The sequence below is a fragment of the Coregonus clupeaformis genome, chromosome 6 (assembly GCF_020615455.1).
Source record: "Coregonus clupeaformis isolate EN_2021a chromosome 6, ASM2061545v1, whole genome shotgun sequence".
NCBI lineage: Eukaryota > Metazoa > Chordata > Actinopteri > Salmoniformes > Salmonidae > Coregonus > Coregonus clupeaformis.
The window spans coordinates 16,694,750-16,715,771 of record NC_059197.1 but is presented as its reverse complement, the minus strand read 5'-3'; the positions used below and the strand labels follow the sequence as shown (position 1 = coordinate 16,715,771).

General features: G+C 46.8%; 1 protein-coding gene across 1 annotated transcript in view; it reads left to right on the top strand.

Moving 5' to 3' along the window:
* LOC121567786 (roundabout homolog 1-like) overlaps positions 1 to 21,022 on the top strand; it is a 413,148-nt gene that overhangs the window by 39,514 nt on the left and 352,612 nt on the right. Inside the window, exon 2 of the mRNA XM_041878064.2 lies at positions 470 to 597. Coding sequence (XP_041733998.2) covers positions 504 to 597 — 94 coding nt within the window. The 5' untranslated portion in view covers positions 470 to 503. The remainder of the gene's footprint in view (positions 1 to 469; positions 598 to 21,022) is intronic.

The window sequence follows — 21,022 nt, the reverse complement described above, 5'->3', positions numbered from 1 at the left end:
CAGATGGGTCCTGCCATCATGCTCAGGTGATGAGGCTAGGGATTGGGAGGGGCTGGGATGGGAGAGGCTTGGAGGTGCTTTGAGGGGCTTTGAGGGGCTGGGAGGGACTGGGAGAGAGAGGAATGTGGCAGTTATTTCAGCACAAGCTGTGATTCTCCTCTCTGCGTGTTGCTCATGAATTGTAGGGATATAGTCATCAAATTAGACCATTTAGAGCATTTAAATTAGATTATTTTTGTGGTCAACTAATGTTTGAACCACTTACTGACAATGATGTAACTCCTAGGATCTTAAGTGGAGACCTACCTGACTTGTATTATCGGTTCTCTCTGGCACTGACCTCCTCACAGATTGGACTCACAACAGGCTGACAACAGTCTGATTGTGTGTCTTCAACTCTCCATAATCCAGATATAAAGTTGTACACTGCAATAATCTGATCTGTCTGTCTCTTTTTTGTCTCCCACAGATTGGCCGCTAGTGATGCCAGGACAGTGAGCGCCATGCGTGTCACATGGTCAGGTGCCACGCCCTTCGTCATTGTTGCCCTGCTCAGGCTTGTCCAATCACAGCTGCTGGAGGGATCTCTGGTTCCAGGTAAGAATGTGCCTTTGTCACATCACTGTGTGGTCATGTGTTTTTCGCCAAAGAAAGTGCTGTTGTGTGCATGCTCATGATGTCTGTGACTCTTTCTCTGTCTTGTCTGTCTGTCTGTCTGTCTGATTATTTGACACAATGACACCTTTCCACAAACTTGTGTATGGATCTGAAAACACATTTGGATGCAAATTAAGATGAAATTGGTTTGAGAAATTGTATATCTCCAATTATGCTGATCAAAAATAGAAACGCAACATGCAACAATTTCAAAGATTTTACAGAATTATAGTTCATATAAGGAAATCAGTCAATTGAAATAAATTAACTTGGCCCTAATCTATGGGTTTCACATGACTGGGAATACAGATATGCATCTGTTGGTCACAGATACCTTAAAAAAAGGGGTGTGGATCAGAAAACCAGTCGGTATCTGGTGTGACCACCATTTGCCTAATGCAGCGCGACGTCTCCTTCACATAGAATTGATCAGGCTGTTGACTGTGACCTGTGGAATGTTGTCCCACTCCTCTTCAATGGCTGTGCGAAGTTACTGGGTATTGGCGGGAACTGGAACACGCTGTCGTACATGTCGATCCAGAGCATCCCAAACAGGCTCAATGGGTGACATGTCTGGTGAATATGCAGGCCATGGAAGAACTGGGACATTTTCAGCTTCCAGGAATTGTGTACAGATCCATGCGACATGGGGCCGTGCATTATCATGCTGAAACATGAGGTGATGGTGGCGGATGAATGGCATGACAGTGGGCCTCAGGATCTCATCACGGTATCTCTGTGCATTCAAATTGCCATTGATAAAATGCAATTGTGTTCGTTGTCCGTAGCTTATTTCTGCCCATACCATAACCCCAGCATCACCATGGGGCACTCTGTTCACAACGTTGACATCAGCAAACTGCTCCACCACACGACGCCATACGAGTGGTCTACGGTTGTGAGGCCAGTTGGATGTATTGCCAAATTCTCTAAAACGACGTTGGAGGCGGCTTATGGTAGAGAAATGAACATTAATTTCTCTGGCAACCGCTTTGGTGGACATTCCAGCATGTCAGTTGCACGCTCTCTCAACTTGAGACATCTGTGGCATTGTGTTGTGTGACAAAACTGCACATTTTTGGAGTGGCCTTTATTGTCCCCAGCACAAGGTGCACCTGTGTAATGATCATGCTGTTTAATCAGCTTTTAATATGTGGTCCTCTGTAGCTCAATTGGTAGAGCATGGCGCTTGTAACACCAGGGTAGTGGGTTCGATCCCCGGGACCACCCATACGTAAAAATGTATGCACACATGACTGTAAGTCGCTTTGGATAAAAGCGTCTGCTAAATGGCATATTATTATTTATTTATTATTTTAATATGCCACACCTGTCAAGTGGATGGATTATCTTGGCAAAAGAGAAAGGCTAACTAACAGGGATGTAAACAAATGTATGCACAAAATTTGAGAGAAATAAACTTTTTGTGCGAATGGAAGATTTCTGGGATCTTTTATTTCAGCTCATGAAACATGGGACCAACACTTTACATGTTGCGTTTATATTTTTGTTCATTGTAGTTGGAGCTGGTCACTGACCTGTGGCTAACGTTGGACTGATTTCCTCTTTGTAAATTCAGAATGCTACCAAGGAAACAGGAAGTCTCAACTATGAAGCCGAGACTCTCAGGTCTGTAATGGGAACCTGTTTAGTCTTCTAGAATTAGCCATGTCATGTTGATGCATTCAAGCCTTTCAGGCAGCTTTAATTCCCTAGCTTTGAGTCAAATGGGATAAAGGTGTGTGGGATTTGAGAAAGATGAGAAAAATGAATGGTATAAGTCCCCTTGATGAAAATCTCTCAGAGACAATTTACCTGTCGCAGAGCTGACATTTTGACAATGTCTGGGAGGAAAAAAAGAAACAGGAAACTCATCAAAGGAGATGGAAACAAAGCGCTTAGTGATAACTACAGTTCTCTATCTATCGAGTGAGTTATGGGATGGTTGGAGGTGGTATGCAGAGGAGAGAGAGATTCACTCTTCACCTCTACCATCTTGATTTCCCATTTCTCCTTCCCTAATTCTCATCAGACAGGAGGGACAGCGCCATGAATTACCACTTTAGCAAAATGTTTTCACCCTCCCTCCCTCCCTCCCTCCCTCCCTCCCTCCCTCCCTCCCTCCCTCCCTCCCTCCCTCCCTCCCTCCCTCCCTCCCTCCCTCCCTCCCTCCCTCTATTGCCTCTCACCTCTCACTTACTTCCTTTCTTACTTCCTTTCCCCGTCTTCTTCCTTCAATTTTCTTTCTCTTTTACATTATTTTTTCCCCCACCACTGTCCAGGAAGCAATTTAGTAGTCAGCTAGAGCCTGTGTGCCTCCCTCAGCCATGGATAAATGTGACTGTGGCTGGGCTGTGTGCAGCATGGAGGCTGCAGTCATTTCATTCACAGTCGGCTCTATAGTAGTGCTGCTTTGAACAGGTCTCTCTGATTGGCAGTGCCCAATGTAGGACTTGTAATGAATAAGGTACCATAGAGTCCCCAGTTCCCAGCCCAATGCACTGAGCGTCAGATGATTTGATGGCCTGTGACTACATTGTTAAAGACCCCAATGACATCAGTGAAGCCAATGAATGTTAAAGCTCAAACTGTAGGCTATACAGATGTAGGATCTTAATTTGACCTGTATTGTCGCAGCAAAATAATTCTGCAGCAACAGGATTTGAATGTTAGTCCAGAATGTTGCTTGATCTGTGGTTAGGCTATTAGCTGGTCAAAATGAGTCTACATGAAAAGTGGAATAATATTAATATAACCGTGTGTTAGTGTGGGTTTTCAGTTAATTTATGTAAATCATGAAGCTCATCTGCATTTACTGCGGCGCAGGAAAATTCTTAGCAACAAAAGAGTGATCAAATGAAGATCCTAAATCTATCTGTACATTGACTCCTAGCTGTATTTCAGATGTATATCCTCTACCTACATGTGATTGCTTGCTATCCATACCTTTAGAATGCCTTGTGGTGGCACAGACTAGTCAGGCAAAATACCTTTAGAATATCCTCTCTCTCTCCTGTTTGTTTGAGATAATTGTTTCCGAAGTGATATTGTTAGATACAAAGTTGCAGTTGAATGAACAACTTGTCTGAGAGAATGAAATATAAATCAATTGATTGTTTTGTATTCTCAACATAGGTACGATATACAATACGTTGTTGCCTTGAGCTAGGCATTTATTTTAAATGAATCTCCCAGCAGTAGACATGGAGAGGTGTTTAACATGCTTTGGACAAAAGTGTCTGCTTAGCCAACAAAATAAAATTTTAACGTATCTGAGGGAGGAGGACCATTTTTCCACCAGTAGCCTCTCTCCCTCTCTCTCTCTCTCTCTCTCTCTCTCTCTCTCTCTCTCTCTCTCTCTCTCTCTCTCTCTCCCTCTCTCTCTCTCTCTCTCTCTCTCTCCCTCTCCCTCTCCCTCTCCCTCTCTCCCTCTCTCTCTCTCTCTCTCTCTCTCTCTCTCTCTCTCTCTCTCTCTCTCTCTCTCCCTCTCTCTCTCTCTCTCTCTCTCTCTCTCTCTCTCTCTCTCTCTCTCTCTCTCTCTCTCTCCCTCTCTCTCTCTCTCTCTCTCTCTCCCTCTCCCTCTCCCTCTCTCTCTCTCTCTCTCTCTCTCTCTCTCTCTCTCTCTCTCTCTCTCTCTCTCTCCCTCTCTCTCTCTCTCTCTTTCTCTCCCTCTCTTTGTGTGTAGAAGTGAAATGTCAAGGAAGAACTTATCTTCCATTTCTCTAAATAATTCCTGACTGACTGACAGCTCTTTTAATTTCCTCTCCTCCTCGCAAACTTCTCAAAATACATTTTCATCTTTCACAATCTTCTCAACCTTTTTGTTATCCCTCTTAAGCTTGGAGATAATGACCTGTCCCCTGTCTACTTGTTTTCTCAGTTTGACAAAGATTAGAGAGAGCATCAGGACAAATCTCAGGGATCTCACGGTAGGAGGAACTGTTAGAGAGGAAAGGCAGACAAGAAACAAACAATTCAGTGTTGCACTCAAAAACTCACTAACGCATGCACACACACACACACACACACACACACACACACACACACACACACACACACACACACAGACACACACACACACACACACACACACACACACACACACACACACACACACACACACACACACACACACACACACACACACACACACACACACACACACACACACACACCGCAAGCATGACTCAATCCTTTCCAGCTTTCCCCTACAGTTTATTATGTGTATATTAACTACAGTAACAGTATGAGATCATTCCATGACTCCTCTATTTAATATCTCTCTGACATTCATATGCAGTGGTTTATTGGCTACACAGGTTTTCAATTGCATGCATTTGGGCTGATTCATTTGACTCTGCAGTGCACTAGCCCTCGCTCAGAGCTGACAGTGTTATTGGATGGTAATGGAGGTTATAGATAGGCTAACTCATGGCGCTTGCAGTTCTATCCATTTCACATAGAGAGATGATCCTGGGTTCTATTGCTTTTCTGCTAGACGTTATGGTAGTTTAGGTGGTAATCCACCTCTTCAGTCTTTCCAATGACTCTTGTGAGACTTATGGTGCACGGGAGAAAAAGGGAAGAAAAGTGTCCTTCATTACTGCTAGTAGTGTAGTACATTCACTCTTCAATGTGTCTAAGGCTTTTTTGCCATCGATTTCCCCGTCAGAGTGGAATCTGTGACTAGTGTTATCTCCCCCTGTTTAAACACTCCTTGTGCATATTTAACTATTCCGTCTTTTATTTGAAGATGACAAAGCGGATGTCTGAGGGCGGTAAATTGCCTGGTGATTTGTTTCTCTTAGGTGGAGGAGGGTGAGCGTTTAATCCACAATTACATCCTCATCAAAGGAGCTGCTCCAGCAGCAATGGCCTCATCCTCCCAGACTCAGATAGCAGTAACACACTCATCCTCCCAGACTCAGATAGCAGTAACACACTCATCCTCCCAGACTCAGATAGCAGTAACACACTCATCCTCCCAGACTCAGATAGCAGTAACACACTCATCCTCCCAGACTCAGATAGCAGTAACACACTCATCCTCCCAGACTCAGATAGCAGTAACAGCCTCATCCTCTGTCACGTATACGCAGGGAGTCAGGAAGCAGGTGCAGAAGGAGAGTTTAATAACAATGATGCAAGGCAAATGAACAAAACAGGGGATGTGTACTGAACATGAAAACAAACCAATACTGCCTGATGACTGAGGCTACTGAGGGCTAAATAAAGGGAAGGTAATCAAGGTGATGATGAAGTCCAGTTGTGTGTAATGATGGGGAGAAGGTGTGCGTAATAATGGGTAGCAGGTGTGCATAATAATGGTTGCCAGGGCCGGTGGTTAGTAGACCAGCGACGTCGAGCGCTGGAGAGGGGGAGCGGGAGTAGGCGTGACAGTACACCCCCCCAACGCGCGGCTGCAGCCGCAGGACGACGCCGGCCAGGAGGATGGCCCCGAAGGCGAGGAGCGGGCCGGTCCTCATGGCGAAGGTGGAAATCCTGGACAATGTTGGGGTCCAGGATGTCAGCCGCCGGAACCCAACAGAGCTCCTCTGGGCCGTACCCCTCCCAGTCCACCAGGTACTAAAGCCGACCCCCATGATGTCAGGAGTGGAGTAGGGACCTGACGGCATAGGCAGGGGTCCCATCAATGTCCAGAGGAGGCACAGGGGTGTTGCGGGGGACAGCATCAGCCAGGGGACCAGGAACCACCGGCCTGAGTAGGGAAACATGAAAAGAGGGTGAGATCCAGTAGTTGGTGGGGAGTTGTAAATGGTAAGTTACCTCACTTGATCCTCCGGAGGACCTTGAAGGGCCCCACAAACCAGGGGCTCAGCTTCCAGCAGGGCAGGTGGAGCGGGGGGTTCCTGGTGGAGAGCCAGATGCGATCACCAGGGTGGAACATGGGAGCATCACTGCGGTGGTGGTCTGCCTGATCCTTCTGACGGCGGACGTCGCGCTGGAGCCTCACATGGGCGGCATTCCACACCTCCTATGCGCGCCGGAACCACTCATCCACTGCAGGGGCTTCGGTCTGGCTCGTAGTCCACGGAGCCAGTGCCAGCTGATATCCAAGGACGCACTGGAAGGGAGTCAGCCCGGTGGAGGAGTGACAAAGTGAATTCTGGGCATACTCCGCCCAGGGAAAGAACCGGGCCCACTCCCCCTGTCGGTACCTTCAGTGACTCCTTAGGAACATCCCCAGCTCCTGGTTGGTCATCTCCACCAGCCCGTTAGCCTGAGGCCGGTACCCGGATGTGAGGCTGGCTGTGGCCCCCAGCTTCTCCATGAAGGCTCTCCATACCGCAACGTGAATTGGGGGCCACGATCGGAGACCATGTCCTCCGGAAGGCTATAGTGCCGGAAGACCTGCTGGAACAGTGCCTCAACGACCTGGAGAGCGGTAGGGAGACCAGAGAGTGGGATAAAAAGGCAGGATTTGGAGAATCTGTCCACAACAACCATAACAGTGGTGAAACCATCAGACAGGGGGAGATCAGTATCGAAGTGTATGGACAGATGGGACAAAGGCCGCTGAGGCACGGGGAGGGGAAGTAGCTTCCCTGCTGGAGCGTGCCAGGGAGATTTGGTTTGGGCACATATGGAGCAGGAGTTGACATAGCAGGTGGGCCACCAGTACTTATCGGAAAGGGATTGGATAGTGCGGGTGATACCTGGGTGTCCAGCGGAAAGGGATGTGTTTGCCCAGGTCAACAGCCGATCTCTTACCCCCGTGGGGATGTAGATGCGTTCTGGAGGGCAGGTAGCAGGAGCAGGTTCCCTCTCCAGAGCCTGGAGGATGTCCACATCTACGTCCCAAAACATGGGGCCAACGACACGGGAGGACCGATTGATGGCCTGGTGGGCACTTACAGGACTATCAACCGGCGTGGAGCCACAGGGTACAGGAAAGCAGGTCTTCTGGCATTCTGGTCAACCAGAGATGGTGGGGTTATGACGTTGGAGCCATAGGAGGCCGAGGATGACTTTGTGTACGGGTGTGGTGGTGATGAGGAAGGGAAGGCTTTTCCTGGTACATGGGTCCCATGGTGAGGGTGAGTGGTGCTGTGATGTGCGTGATTGTGCCGGATCCCAATGGTTGCTTATCCAGGGCTTGGACTGGAAAAGGAGAGGAGAGCGGGTAAGAAGTTATGTTCAGGGAGGAGGCGACAGCCTGGTCGATTAAGTTCCCTGCGGCCCCCGGAGTCCACTAGAGCTGTAGCGACAACACCTTAGGGACAGCCAGCCAGTGAAATGGGAACCAGAAAGGGTTGGAATACTCACGCCTACCCTGGGAGACGGAAGAGCACGGGGCCGCCCCTCTGCCCTTCATCCGCTGGCGGCTGCCACAGTCCGAAAGTTGAGGGCGTCTGAGTCTGACAGGGATGAGGCTGTTACTGCTGCCTGAGAGGTCCAAGGTCTGGGCACCCTGCAGGAGTTGGAGAAGTCGCTCACCTCCCTTTCTGCCCTCTGCAGGATGGTCGAAGACTGCCATGAACCTCTCATACGAACCCAGCTCCTCCTCTCCTCTCTCCCAGATGTCCGTAGCCCACTCCAATGCCCACCCGGTCAACAGGGAAATTACCGTGGCAACCTTGGACCTCTCAGGCAGCAGTAACAGCCTCATCCCTGTCAGACTCAGATAGCAGAAACATCCTCATCCTCCAAGACTCAGGCAGCAGTAACACCCTCATCCTACCAGACTCAGACATAAGTAACATCCTCATCCTCCCAGACTCAGACATCAGTAACATCCTCATCCTCCCGGACTCAGGCAGCAGCAGCAGGTCTCTCATGTTCTCATCCTGTTTGCTGATCAGATGGACAGGCTGTTTCCTACTCATCACTCAGATCCGCCTGCTGACAGCTGGGTTGGGTAGTATCCTACAGTGGGGAGAACAAGTATTTGATACACTGGCGATTTTGCAGGTTTTCCTACTTACAAAGCATGTAGAGGTCTGTAATTTTTATCATAGGTACACTTCAACTGTGAGAGACGGAATCTAAAAGAAAATCACATTGTATGATTTTTAAGTAATTAATTTGCATTTTATGGCATGACATAAGTATTTGATACATCAGAAAAGCAGAACTTAATATTTGGTACAGAAACCTTTGTTTGCAGTTACAGAGATCATACGTTTCCTGTAGGTCTTGACCAGGTTTGCACACACTGCAGCAGGGATTTTGGCCCACTCCTCCATACAGACCTTCTCCAGATCCTTCAGGTTTCGGGGCTGTCACTGGGCAATATGGACTTTCAGCTCCCTCCAAAGATTTTCTATTGGGTTCAGGTCTGGAGACTGGCTAGGCCACTCCAGGACCTTGAGATGCTTCTTACGGAGCCACTCCTTAGTTGCCCTGGCTGTGTGTTTCGGGTCGTTGTCATGCTGGAAGACCCAGCCACGACCCATCTTCAATGCTCTTACTGAGGAAAGGAGGTTGTTGGCCAAGATCTCGCGATACATGACCCCTTCCATCCTCCCCTCAATACGGTGCAGTCATCCTGTCCCCTTTGCAGAAAAGCATCCCCAAAGAATGATTTTTCCACCTCCATGTTTCACGGTTGGGATGATGTTCTTGGGGTTGTACTCATCCTTCTTCTTCCTCCAAACACGGCGAGTGGAGTTTAGACCAAAAAGCTCTATTTTTGTCTCATCAGACCACATGACCTTCTCCCATTCCTCCTCTGGATCATCCAAAATGTCATTGGCAAACTTCAGACGGGCCTGGACATGCGCTGGCTTGAGCAGGGGGACCTTGCGTGCGCTGCAGGATTTTAATCCATGACGGCGTAGTGTGTTACTAATGGTTTTCTTTGAGACTGTGGTCCCAGCTCTCTTCAGGTCATTGACCAGGTCCTGCCGTGTAGTTCTGGGCTCATCCCTCACCTTCCTCATGATCATTGATGCCCCACGAGGTGAGATCTTGCATGGAGCCCCAGACCGAGGGTGATTGACCGTCATCTTGAACTTCTTCCATTTTCTAATAATTGCGCCAACAGTTGTTGCCTTCTCACCAAGCTGCTTACCTATTGTCCTGTAGCCCATCCCAGCCTTGTGCAGGTCTACAATTCTATCCCTGATGTCCTTACACAGCTCTCTGGTCTTGGCCATTGTGGAGAGGTTGGAGTCTGTTTGATTGAGTGTGTGGACAGGTGTCTTTTAAACAGGTAACGAGTTCAAACAGGTGCAGTTAATACAGGTAATGAGTGGAGAACAGGAGGGCTTCTTAAAGAAAAACTAACAGGTCTGTGAGAGCCGGAATTCTTACTGGTTGGTAGGTGATCAAATACTTATGTCATGCAATAAAATGCAAATTAATTACTTAAAAATCATACAATGTGATGTTCTAGATTTTTGTTATAGATTCCGTCTCTCACAGTTGAAGTGTACCTATGATAAAAATTACAGACCTCTACATGCTTTGTAAGTAGGAAAACCTGCAAAATCGGCAGTGTATCAAATACTTGTTCTCCCCACTGTATATGTTCTACTGGTCCCTGGTCCCTCTGACAGCTGGGTTGGGTAGTATCCTATATGTTCCACTAGTCTCTGGTCCCTAAGACAGATGGGTTGGGTAGTGTCATATGTTCTTAGCGCACAGTATTCAGCAGGTGTACATCCCACTCTAGGGTGATTAAATATGTGGTTAATACAGCGCTATAGGAATATTGAATTACACAGCAGGCAATTGTGCGCAACGGCAGGGGAAGTTTATAGCAGGCAGTGCCAAGATGGAGTCTACCCTGAGGAGAATGGATCTGCTGCTCCCTCCTATTCTGCTGACGTCCTCTGCATTAGTGTTCTGCACTATAAGCACCCAGCACTGAACAAAAATCTTTATATTTTCCCCTATCTAACGACACCGCTACAACACTCTCACTTTCTTCTCTCGCTCTCTCACTTACTCTCTCGCTCTCCCTCTCTTGTGCACACACACACAAATTAACGCACACACAAACACACACACACTTATTTGGCATGTCGCTCCAGTCTTAATGGGGCTATCTCTTGACGTAGCCTCACCATATAAATCCTGATCAGGCCGCTCTCTTTACTCTCTGATGCAACCCAGTCAGCTTTGGGCCATGCTGATATCTGAAGGTCGTTTCTGATGTCTGGTCTAATTTAAAACTAAGGACAGAAATGGACCAGAGAAATGGACCAGAGAAATGGACCAGTCTGGTCTGACCGCGCTCCATGGCGCCATGTTCATCTGTCAGGGATGTTACTGTAGTGATGTACAGTCCTCTCCCCCACGGGGGGCCAGTATAAAAAAAGATGTATTCACTCACTGTTTTTATTTTATTTTATTTTTTTATTTCACCTTTATTTAACCAGGTAAGCCAGTTGAGAACAGGTTCTCATTTACAACTGCGACCTGGCCAAGACAAAGCAAAGTAGTGCAACAAAAACAACACAGAGTTACATATGGGGTAAAAAAAACATAAAGTCAGAAATACAACAGAAAATATATATACAGTGTGTGCAAATGTAGCAAGTTATGGAGGTAAGGCAATAAATAGGCTATAGTGCAGAATAATTACAATAGTATTAACACTGGAATGCTAGATGTGCAAGAGATTATGTGCAAATAGAGATACTGGGGTGCAAAAGAGCAAATTAAATAACAATATAGGGATGAGGTAGTTGGGTGGGCTAATTTCAGATGGGCTGTGTACAGGTGCAGTGATCGGTAAGGTGCTCTGACAACTGATGCTTAAAGTTATTGAGGGAGATAAGAGTCTCCAGCTTCAGAGATTTTTGCAATTCGTTCCAGTCATTGGCAGCAGAGAACTGGAAGGAATGGCGGCCAAAGGAGGTGTTGGCTTTGGGAATGACCAGTGAGCTATACCTGCTGGAGCGCAGACTACGGGTGGGTGCTGCTATGGTGACCAATGAGCTAAGATAAGGCGGGGATTTGCCTAGCAGTGATTTATAGATGGCCTGGAGCCAGTGGGTTTGACGACGAACATGTAGTGAGGACCAGCCAACAAGAGCGTACAGGTCACAGTGGTGGGTAGTGTATGGGGCTTTGGAGACAAAACGGATGGCACTGTGATAGACTACATCCAATTTGCTGAGTAGAGTGTTGGAGGCTATTTTATAAATGACATCGCCGAAGTCAAGGATCGGTAGGATAGTCAGTTTTACGAGGGCATGTTTGGCAGCATGAGTGAAGGAGGCTTTGTTGCGAAATAGGAAGCCGATTCTAGATTTAACTTTGGATTGGAGATTCTTTATGTGAGTCTGGAAGTTGAGTTTACAGTCTAACCAGACACCTAGATATTTGTAGTTGTCCACATACTCTAGGTCAGACCCGTCGAGAGTGGTGATTCTAGTCGGGTGGGCGGGTGCTAGCAGCGTTCGATTGAAAAGCATGCATTTAGTTTTACTAGTGTTTAAGAGCAGTTGAAGGCTACTGAAGTAAGTAAGAACTGTAAGAACTGTAAGTCGCTCTGGATAAGAGCGTCTGCTAAAATGACTAAAATGTAAATGTGAAATTGTGGATCTGACTGCAACATCTCTGCTTGGCACACAGCGGATGAAAGCTTTTGACCAATGAGAAAGGAGAAATCACATGACGTGAAACAAAGTATTTTTTCTTCCCCTCGCCAACGTTCAGGAAGAGAAGAAGAGCGATTGCTGATTGCTCTCTGCAGCACTTTGCAAATTGCCCTGTAATTGTGTTTGGAGGAAAAATGTTCATTTCACCACTGCATTTTCATATTTCTCCATTATTGGAAAGATGTATTGAAGGAGAGAATTTTCTTGTAATGAATATTTCTTCAAAATAAAAAGGATCTTGAGACAAATTGCAGAAGCGAATGTCACGGACCCTTCTGTATGTAGACACATATAAAAAAAAATCTTAAAACAGAATGCTCCGGGGTCTGCCTTAATACGGTAAGACCTTTGCCTCAGAGGCTTGGAAGGTGTAATAAAGCACTACAGACCAGACTGATTTCATCATGGTTGTGTCTTTCCCTGGGGTAACTTCATCCCATCTCTTTTCTTTCCTTTTTCTATTGTATTCTCCTGCATTTTGAGCGACGTCTTATGTTTGTCTTGTTTGGTGTAATCTGTTTGGACACAGCTGAGATGAACTAAAGCCTGGGAGATGCGTGTCCTGTGGGTTTCAATGAGTCAAAAAGGGGCGCCATTTATAAGGCTGTTTATATAGGATCCAAAGCCATTGCAGGAGGAAAGGGAGAGATCTCCCAGTGAGTTTCTGAACCCCTGGAATGAAGCGTACCTTTGTAGCAGATTTTATCGTGACTTGACTTGTAAATGAGCAATGTGGCCAACTAACAGTTAATCTTCCTTTTGTTTGACAGAAGTGAGTACTACTGTGCTGTGCATTCTCTGAGGCAGACCACATGTGAATCTGCTACATGGGATATGCCTGGACACTGGGCCAATCAGTGGGCCTGACCATGGGGAGCTCATTAGTACCGGCACTGTTAATTGGCTGCTGCTGTCAGATATTATTGTGGTCCTCTGTAGCTCAGCTGGTAGAGCACGGCGCTTGTAACGCCAGGGTAGTGGGTTCGATCCCCGGGACCACCCATACACAAAAATGTATGCACACATGACTGTAAGTTGCTTTGGATAAAAGCGTCTGCTAAATGGCATATTATTATTTATATTAGCTTAAAGTTCTAATACAGGCTGCACAGGCAAACATCATTTGTTTCAAATGCAGGGTAAAACAATATATAACTAATCAGTCTTGTGGACAGCAATTGTATGTGTTTTACACTGGTTGAAATTGTTTTCACTCCATCTTTCCATTTCCCCTTAATTTTCAATTTCTCTGCTAAAGAAAGGCCTGGATGATTTGTGGGTATCCACTGGTAATCTCTCTGCCATCTTTGGTTTTACTGAAAGGAGACTTTGTCCACAGATAACATTATTGTTTCAAGCAGCTAACCATATTTCCTTGTCCCGGGGCATTGAGCTGGGCACGTATCACCTCTCTCCTCTCCTCTCTCTGCCGCTCCTCTCTCTCCTCTCCTCTCCTCTCTCTGCCGCTCCTCTCTCTCCTCTCCTCTCCTCTCTCTGCCGCTCCTCTCTCTCCTCTCCTCTCTCTGCCGCTCCTCTCTCTCCTCTCCTCTCTCTGCCGCTCCTCTCTCTCCTCTCCTCTCTCTGCCGCTCCTCTCTCTCCTCTCCTCTCTCTGCCGCTCCTCTCTCTGCCGCTCCTCTCTCTGCCGCTCCTCTCTCTCCTCTCCTCTCTCTCCCTCCTCTCTCTCCTCTCCTCTCTCTCCTCTCCTCTCTCTGCCGCTCCTCTCTCTCCTCTCCTCTCTCTCCTCTCCTCTCTCAGCCGCTCCTCTCTCTCCTCTCCTCTCTCTCCTCTCCTCTCTCTCCTCTCCTCTCTCTGCCGCTCCTCTCTCTCCTCTCCTCTCTCTGCCGCTCCTCTCTCTCCTCTCCTCTCTCAGCCGCTCCTCTCTCTCTCTCTCTCTCTCTCTCTCTCCTCTCTCTCCTCTCCTCTCTCTGCCGCTCCTCTCTCTCCTCTCCTCTCTCTCCTCTCCTCTCTCTCCTCTCACTCCATCCAGCAGACATGTAATTACAGACCAGGACACTGTTTCTTCATCCGCCCTCAGGACAACATTTAATGATGAGGAATCCTCTTGGATAGGGTCAGGAGAAGGCCGTTTGTGGGTCTGTTTTTTTCCCCATACGTATCAGAGCTGTTTTCTGCCTCTCAGGTTTTGGCTTTCAAGCGCGAGATGTTGTGTCCTGAACTTGAGCATCTTTATTGCGGATACGTGGTTATTTATGAAGCATCTCCACAACCTGACTTTACCCTCAGCCTGCATTCAAGGCACTGGACATGTAGTCCGAAGCTGAGCATGACCAGGAAAGGAATTCGAATGAGGGGAGACATATTTAAAATAACAAAATAAAGTAACACTTCTAATGAGCCACAGTAGTAAATGTAATTAGATGACTGGAAGACGTTTGATGTTGTCAGATGCACTGTGTGTTCACAGTGGCGTGTACAACTCATCATCGGGAGATTAAGCAACATCAACAGAAACAGCTGAAGCTCCATAATGCCATCATAAAAACGCTGACGCCTCCAATAGCCATAACCACACACCCACACACACAGCTAGCTACATCGTCACTCCCAGAGACTCAGAAACACTCGTAAAAGTTTAGAAAAAATCTGCCTTGTTAGCTCTTTTTGTCCTTGTAATGACCATAACACCTAGAGAGGCAGAAGATAGTAAAATAATACAATAAAATATGAGCTCCAAAAGCTGAGGTTGTAAAAGCCTGTTGATCAAAGCATAAACTCCTCTCCATTCTCTCCGTACTTCCTCCTCACTCTCTCCGACAGTGTGTTGCACATTGTGTTCATACAGCGTTCAGTGTGTATTGACCTCCATAGAGAAGTGTCACAAACACCTCTGTAAATCCACCCCCTTGTGGTAATGACTGGAGCGGAATCAGTAGAATGGTATCAAACACATCAAACACATAGTTTCTAGCTGTTTGATGCCATTCCATTCGCTCCGCTTCAGCCATTATTATGAGCCGTCCTCCTAAAGCTAAAGAGAGGTCCTGTATATACGTCTGCAAGGAGAGCCGTGTCACTACTGATAGAAGGGTGGCCCAGGTCCACACCTGCTGTGGCACACAGCAGCCCTCCTATCTTCACAAAACTGCACAGAGCTGTGGTAAATGAGGAACATTGAGGACTGGCAGACAGACTGAATGGTGCCCATGATTGGAAATCTATGTGTGTACGTGCTCGGGAATACAATGAACACCTCTCTGTCTGCCTCTCTAAGAAATCACACCTCGGGTGTCTAGGACACTTTTCTTGATTTTCACTTTGTAAAAAGCGCTTTTTCAGGTAGCCTAATTGTATTAAAGTGTGTGTGTGTGTATGTGTGTGTGTGTGTGTGTGTATGTGTGTGCCTGTCACAACACACTACTTTGTATGATAGCAATGCATCTTGTTGTAATTGTGGCACCCTGCTTGTGTTTCTGGTACGGGATGGAAGAGAAAGCCGTTCCAGTCTCATGCTGGTCTTTCATCAACAGCTGCCAGTATATTACTGAATTAATCATCATTTTGGAATACCTGACTTTCAGTTTAGCATCGGATGGAGGGTGTGGTTTGTTTATTGTTGAAACTTCTCTAATCAAGAGAAATCTCACCAGGGGTCTGTATCAATCACTTCTTCATTGGTTGGAGGTGCAAGTCTTGGTGCTATTCCCATATCTCCCATATTTACTGTGACATCAATTCCCAATCCAGCCACCCAGCCTGCAGTACCCTGGTGTAGAACCCAGCCTGCAGTACCCTGGTGTAGAACCCAGCCTGCAGTACCCTGTTGTAGAACCCAGTCTGCAGTACCCTGCTGTAACACCCAGCTTGCAGTACCCTGCTTTAGAACCCAGTCTGCAGTACCCTGGTGTAGAACCCAAACTGCAGTACCCTGGTGTAGAACCCAGCCTGCAGTACCCTGGTGTAGAACCCAGCCTGCAGTACCCTGGTGTAGAACCCAGCCTGCAGTACCCTGCTTTAGAACCCAGTCTGCAGTACCCTGGTGTAGAACCCAGTCTGCAGTACCCTGGTGTAGAACCCAGTCTGCAGTACCCTGTTGTAGAACCCAGTCTGCAGTACCCTGCTTTAGAACCCAGTCTGCAGTACCCTGGTGTAGAACCCAGCCTGCAGTACCCTGGAGTAGCAGTGCATTAGATAGTCAGAGCGTTAAAGCGATCTGCGATACCAAAGAGCTTTGGTGCTGTGTGTGGCCTAGATGAGCATTTAAAGTACTGAATTGTGAGCTACATTTCTCATGCACTCTCATCTTTTTCACTTTCCTCATTTGAGACTAGATATTCGAGATGATCCCCCCTATTCTGCCCCTGTCCCATTTTTAAATGGAGTTTATTTCAGTCCTTTCATTTGTCAATCAGGACAGAGGGTGCTTCTCCAGTGATGGGTCTGTGTCAGGCTGTAATTGTCAGCGTCCCTTTCTGGCCCAGACACCGCTCAGCACTTTGCATGTGAAAGGAGGCTGAGAGGAGAGGTGAGCACTGAATTGATACCCCAACCTCCTTTTGTTCTCTGACGCTTTGCCTCCCACTGCCAATAGACTGTGGACTGGGGAGCAGACACAGGGACAATCAATGAGGAGGAGGAGGAGGATGAGAAGGAGGGGTCAGGCCTCCCCAATGCCTTCTTCCTCATCAGGCTGGTCAAACTCAGCACAGCCAGCCAAGTGGGTCTACTCTGTTCTATTACCAATGATCCTCCTAAATGACCTCTGGAACGTCTTCTCCCATAGACAGAGACTGAGGTGTTGGATTCTATTAAACTCTGGACACTTTCATAAAAGTCTATGGGACTGAGCTATATTTGCAGTAGGTCTATTTGCATCCCTACCTTGCAGCACTGGCAGTGACATGTAAATCAGTGTATGATTATATGTTCTATATATTCAAATCCACACACACTGTTGCTTCCCCCTCACACTCAGACATTAAAAGAGGCTGTTGCACTGAGAGAGAACTCTCATCACCTGGGTGTATTGCAGAGGGGAATCAGCCCTGGGTTAGGGTTTAGTGTGTGTGTGTTTGCAGTATGCAATATTGATGTGCATTGTGTGTGTGTGTGTGTGTGTGTGTGTGTGGTTTAATAATGAGTAGTAGAGAGGCTGGAGACTCTGGTTGGTTTCATACGCAAGAGAGATAATATAGCACTCCTCTATCTCCCACTGTTATCTATCTCCGTTCCTAGGGATTTTTATCATTCACGTATCAGTAATATGTTTCTTTTTCATTCATTACTGTGTAATCAAACAAGCACATTTTGTACATTCCTCCTAAATAGAGTTTAATGTCCAATATAGTGAAGTGCTTCCTGTTTTATCACTGTAATTAGTTGTTCCAGATGGCAATAACACCATTTTAGTATAGCAGATATTATGGAGTATTTTGTGACGTCCTTATCCTGATCAGATCATTACATTTCACAGTGTTAAGATAGTCTGGAGAAATAACATTCTTTATTTAATGTAGAATGATACATTTAACTATTCACTGATTTTCCCTTTCATTCCCGTATCTGGTAGTTCAGGATGTATTATGGGCAATAGTGTCAACTCTGATAAAATGTCACATTTTCACAAAATACTAATAAATTAAATATTTTTCATGACCCTCCATTTCCTCTGGAAAGTTGCTCCAAGTGTATCATACATCCTCCTAACTTTGGCCTCAAGGTAACATTCAGTGTTCCAGTCACAGCTGCCCCGCCCCTCCCCTCCTCACCCCCTCCCCTCCTCACACCCGCCCCTCCTCACCCCCTCCCCTCCTCGCCCCCTCCCCTCCTCGCCCCCTCCCCTCCTCACCCTCTCCCCTCCTCACCCCCTCCCCTCCTCTCCCTCTCCCCTCCTCACCCCCTCCCCTCCTCACCCCCTCCCCTCCTCACACCCTCCCCCTCCTCACCCTCTCCCCTCCTCACACCCTCCCCTCCTCACCCTCTCCCCTCCTCACACCCTCCCCTCCTCACCCCCCCTCCCTCCTCACACCCTCCCTCCTCATCCCCCCCTCCCCCTACTCACCCCCTTTTTTCATTGGAGTAAAAACAACCTGCCAGTGATTCTCCAGAGACAGATAGAAGTCTAGTCTTCTACCCGTCCTGCGATACTATCCACTGTGTTTTTAGGAAATGAAAAGCTGCTATGTGTTTATGAGCTGTTCTTATCTCCCACCAGTGATGTTGTCCCACCTGCTTCCTCATAATCTGTGCAGGCTCTCCTGCCCTGTGTAACCCTCATACCAACTCTCATACCTGACCTGAATTATGGTAGAGCTTTGGAGAACACCAAATGTTTTTCCATCTTAGACCTCTCTGTGGAGCTGTTTTCTTTAGAACCCATTTTCTTTAGATCTGTGCAGTGTATCAATTCACTCTGGCCATTCTAGCACACAAAGTAAACAGTAAGCAACAGCATCTTTTTTCCTTTGCTCTAACCTGACACGTTTACTGCTCTTAGCATCTCCTCTGAGAAAAACCTGTTTGCGGTGATATAAGGGATGTACTTGAACAACGTCCCTGTATTGATGTGTGTGTCCAGATAATAAGCTTGATATACAGCCCCATTTCCCTACCATTTACTACAGGCAACTTTAATTAAGGGAAGAGGTGCTTCCTGCGCTTCAAAACAACCTCACCTGATCAATGATCTCCGTTTAGACACACACACACACAGGCCACTATAATAGCCACAGTAGAAGTATGACTAAACAGATGCAATATCATCACCCCTTTGAAACAGCTCATTGTCTTAATAAAGGCTGATATCAGTGAGAGATTAGCTGACTATCAGTGCCAAATGCCACCCAGGAAATTGAAAAGATACACAAATAAAGCGTGAAATTAATTGGGAACAAAAGCTATTGGCAAGATGTCCACGGTTATCTCTTTATATGAACTTCACAGGATGACATTGGTTTTATTACGGCAGAGCACCAATGATGGGGTGGATGGGGATGGGGGTGAGTGCTGACGAGGGAGAACAGAATGGAGGGTGATCAGTCACTGGCTGGATGCCCATCACAGAGCTCAAGGATGCTGGGAGGACAGAGCCCCCTGTCATGTGACCACCTGAATGAGGTGAGGAGACCTGTGACAGGGCCTGGGATGGGGGTTAAACACACACAGCTGGGCCAGCATGAATAGACAGCACACACTCACAGCCACACTCACAGCCACAGCCACAGACACAGCCACAGACACAGCCACAGACAGACACAGACACAGACACAGACACACACACACACACACACACACACACACACACACACACACACACACACACACACACACACACACACACACACACACACGACAGCAGGCACATCTGTTTCCATTGACAGAATGATGATGATGATGTTGGTGCTTGTAGCAGTGTCTCAGCTGTGTGTCAGGTGACATACAGTATGTCAGGTGACAGCTCATAGAGAAGATGCTCCCCCCTCTCCACCTCCCCTTCTCTCCACCTCCCCTTCTCTCCCCTTCTCTCCCCTCCCTCTCCACCTCCCCTTCTCTCCACCTCCCCCTCCTGTGCTAGACACTCAGACTGCTACCTTCTGCTGCTCATCCTCTCTCTCTCTCTCTCTCTCTCTCTCTCTCTCTCTCTCTCTCTCTCTCTCTCTCTCTCTCTCTCTCTCTCTCTCTCGCTCTCTCTCTCTCTCTCTCAATGTCGTCTGACAGTGCTGGAGAGGGTGACCGGAGGGGCTGCCATCTTACCGCTGTTCAAACAGAGCTGTGTCTTATTGCTCCTGTCTGTAAGATCACCAGACTGTGGTTCTCTACACCTGTTTCCCTCCTCTCGTACCAGTTATACAGGAGGCTCGACTACATTAGCTACACCTGTCCTAGGACAGAGATGTGCGGACTATGGTGTGGTTGAGTCTCTGATCTTAGGCTTGACTACATTAAGTAGACCTTAATGGTACCCAAACTCTATCTTGCACTGAACCTACGCACACTCACTAGACTTTATATACACATCATATACACACTCACACACACACACACACACACACACACAGTACACTGTCACTCCCACACAAATCCCTCACACATTCAAACACTACATACACACACCCACACATAACACACATACGCATACTGACACAACATAAACACACACACACACACTTTTAAACTCATCATATGCTGCTACTACTCTGTTCTTTATTTTACTGGTATTATTATCTATCCTGATGCCTAGTCACTTTACCCTGCCTTAATGGACATATCTACCTCATATACCGTATTATTATCTATCCTGATGCCTAGTCACTTTACCCTGCCTTCATGTCCATATCTACCTCATATACCGTATTATTATCTATCCTGATGCCTAGTCACTTTACCCTGCCTTCATGGACATATCTACCTCAAATATCTTAGTATTATCTATCCTGATGCCTAGTCACTTTACCCTGCCTTCATGGACATATCTACCTCATATACCTTATTATTATCTATCCTGATGCCTGGTCACTTTACCCTGCCTTCATGGACATATCTACCTCATATACCTTATTATTATCTATCCTGATGCCTAGTCACTTTACCCTGCCTTCATGGCCATATCTACCTCATATACCTTATTATTATCTATCCTGATGCCTAGTCACTTTACCCTGCCTTCATGGACATATCTACCTCATATACCGTATTATTATCTATCCTGATGCCTAGTCACTTTACCCTGCCTTCATGTACATATCTACCTCATATACCTTATTATTATCTATCCTGATGCCTAGTCACTTTACCCTGCCTTAATGGACATATCTACCTCATATACCGTATTATG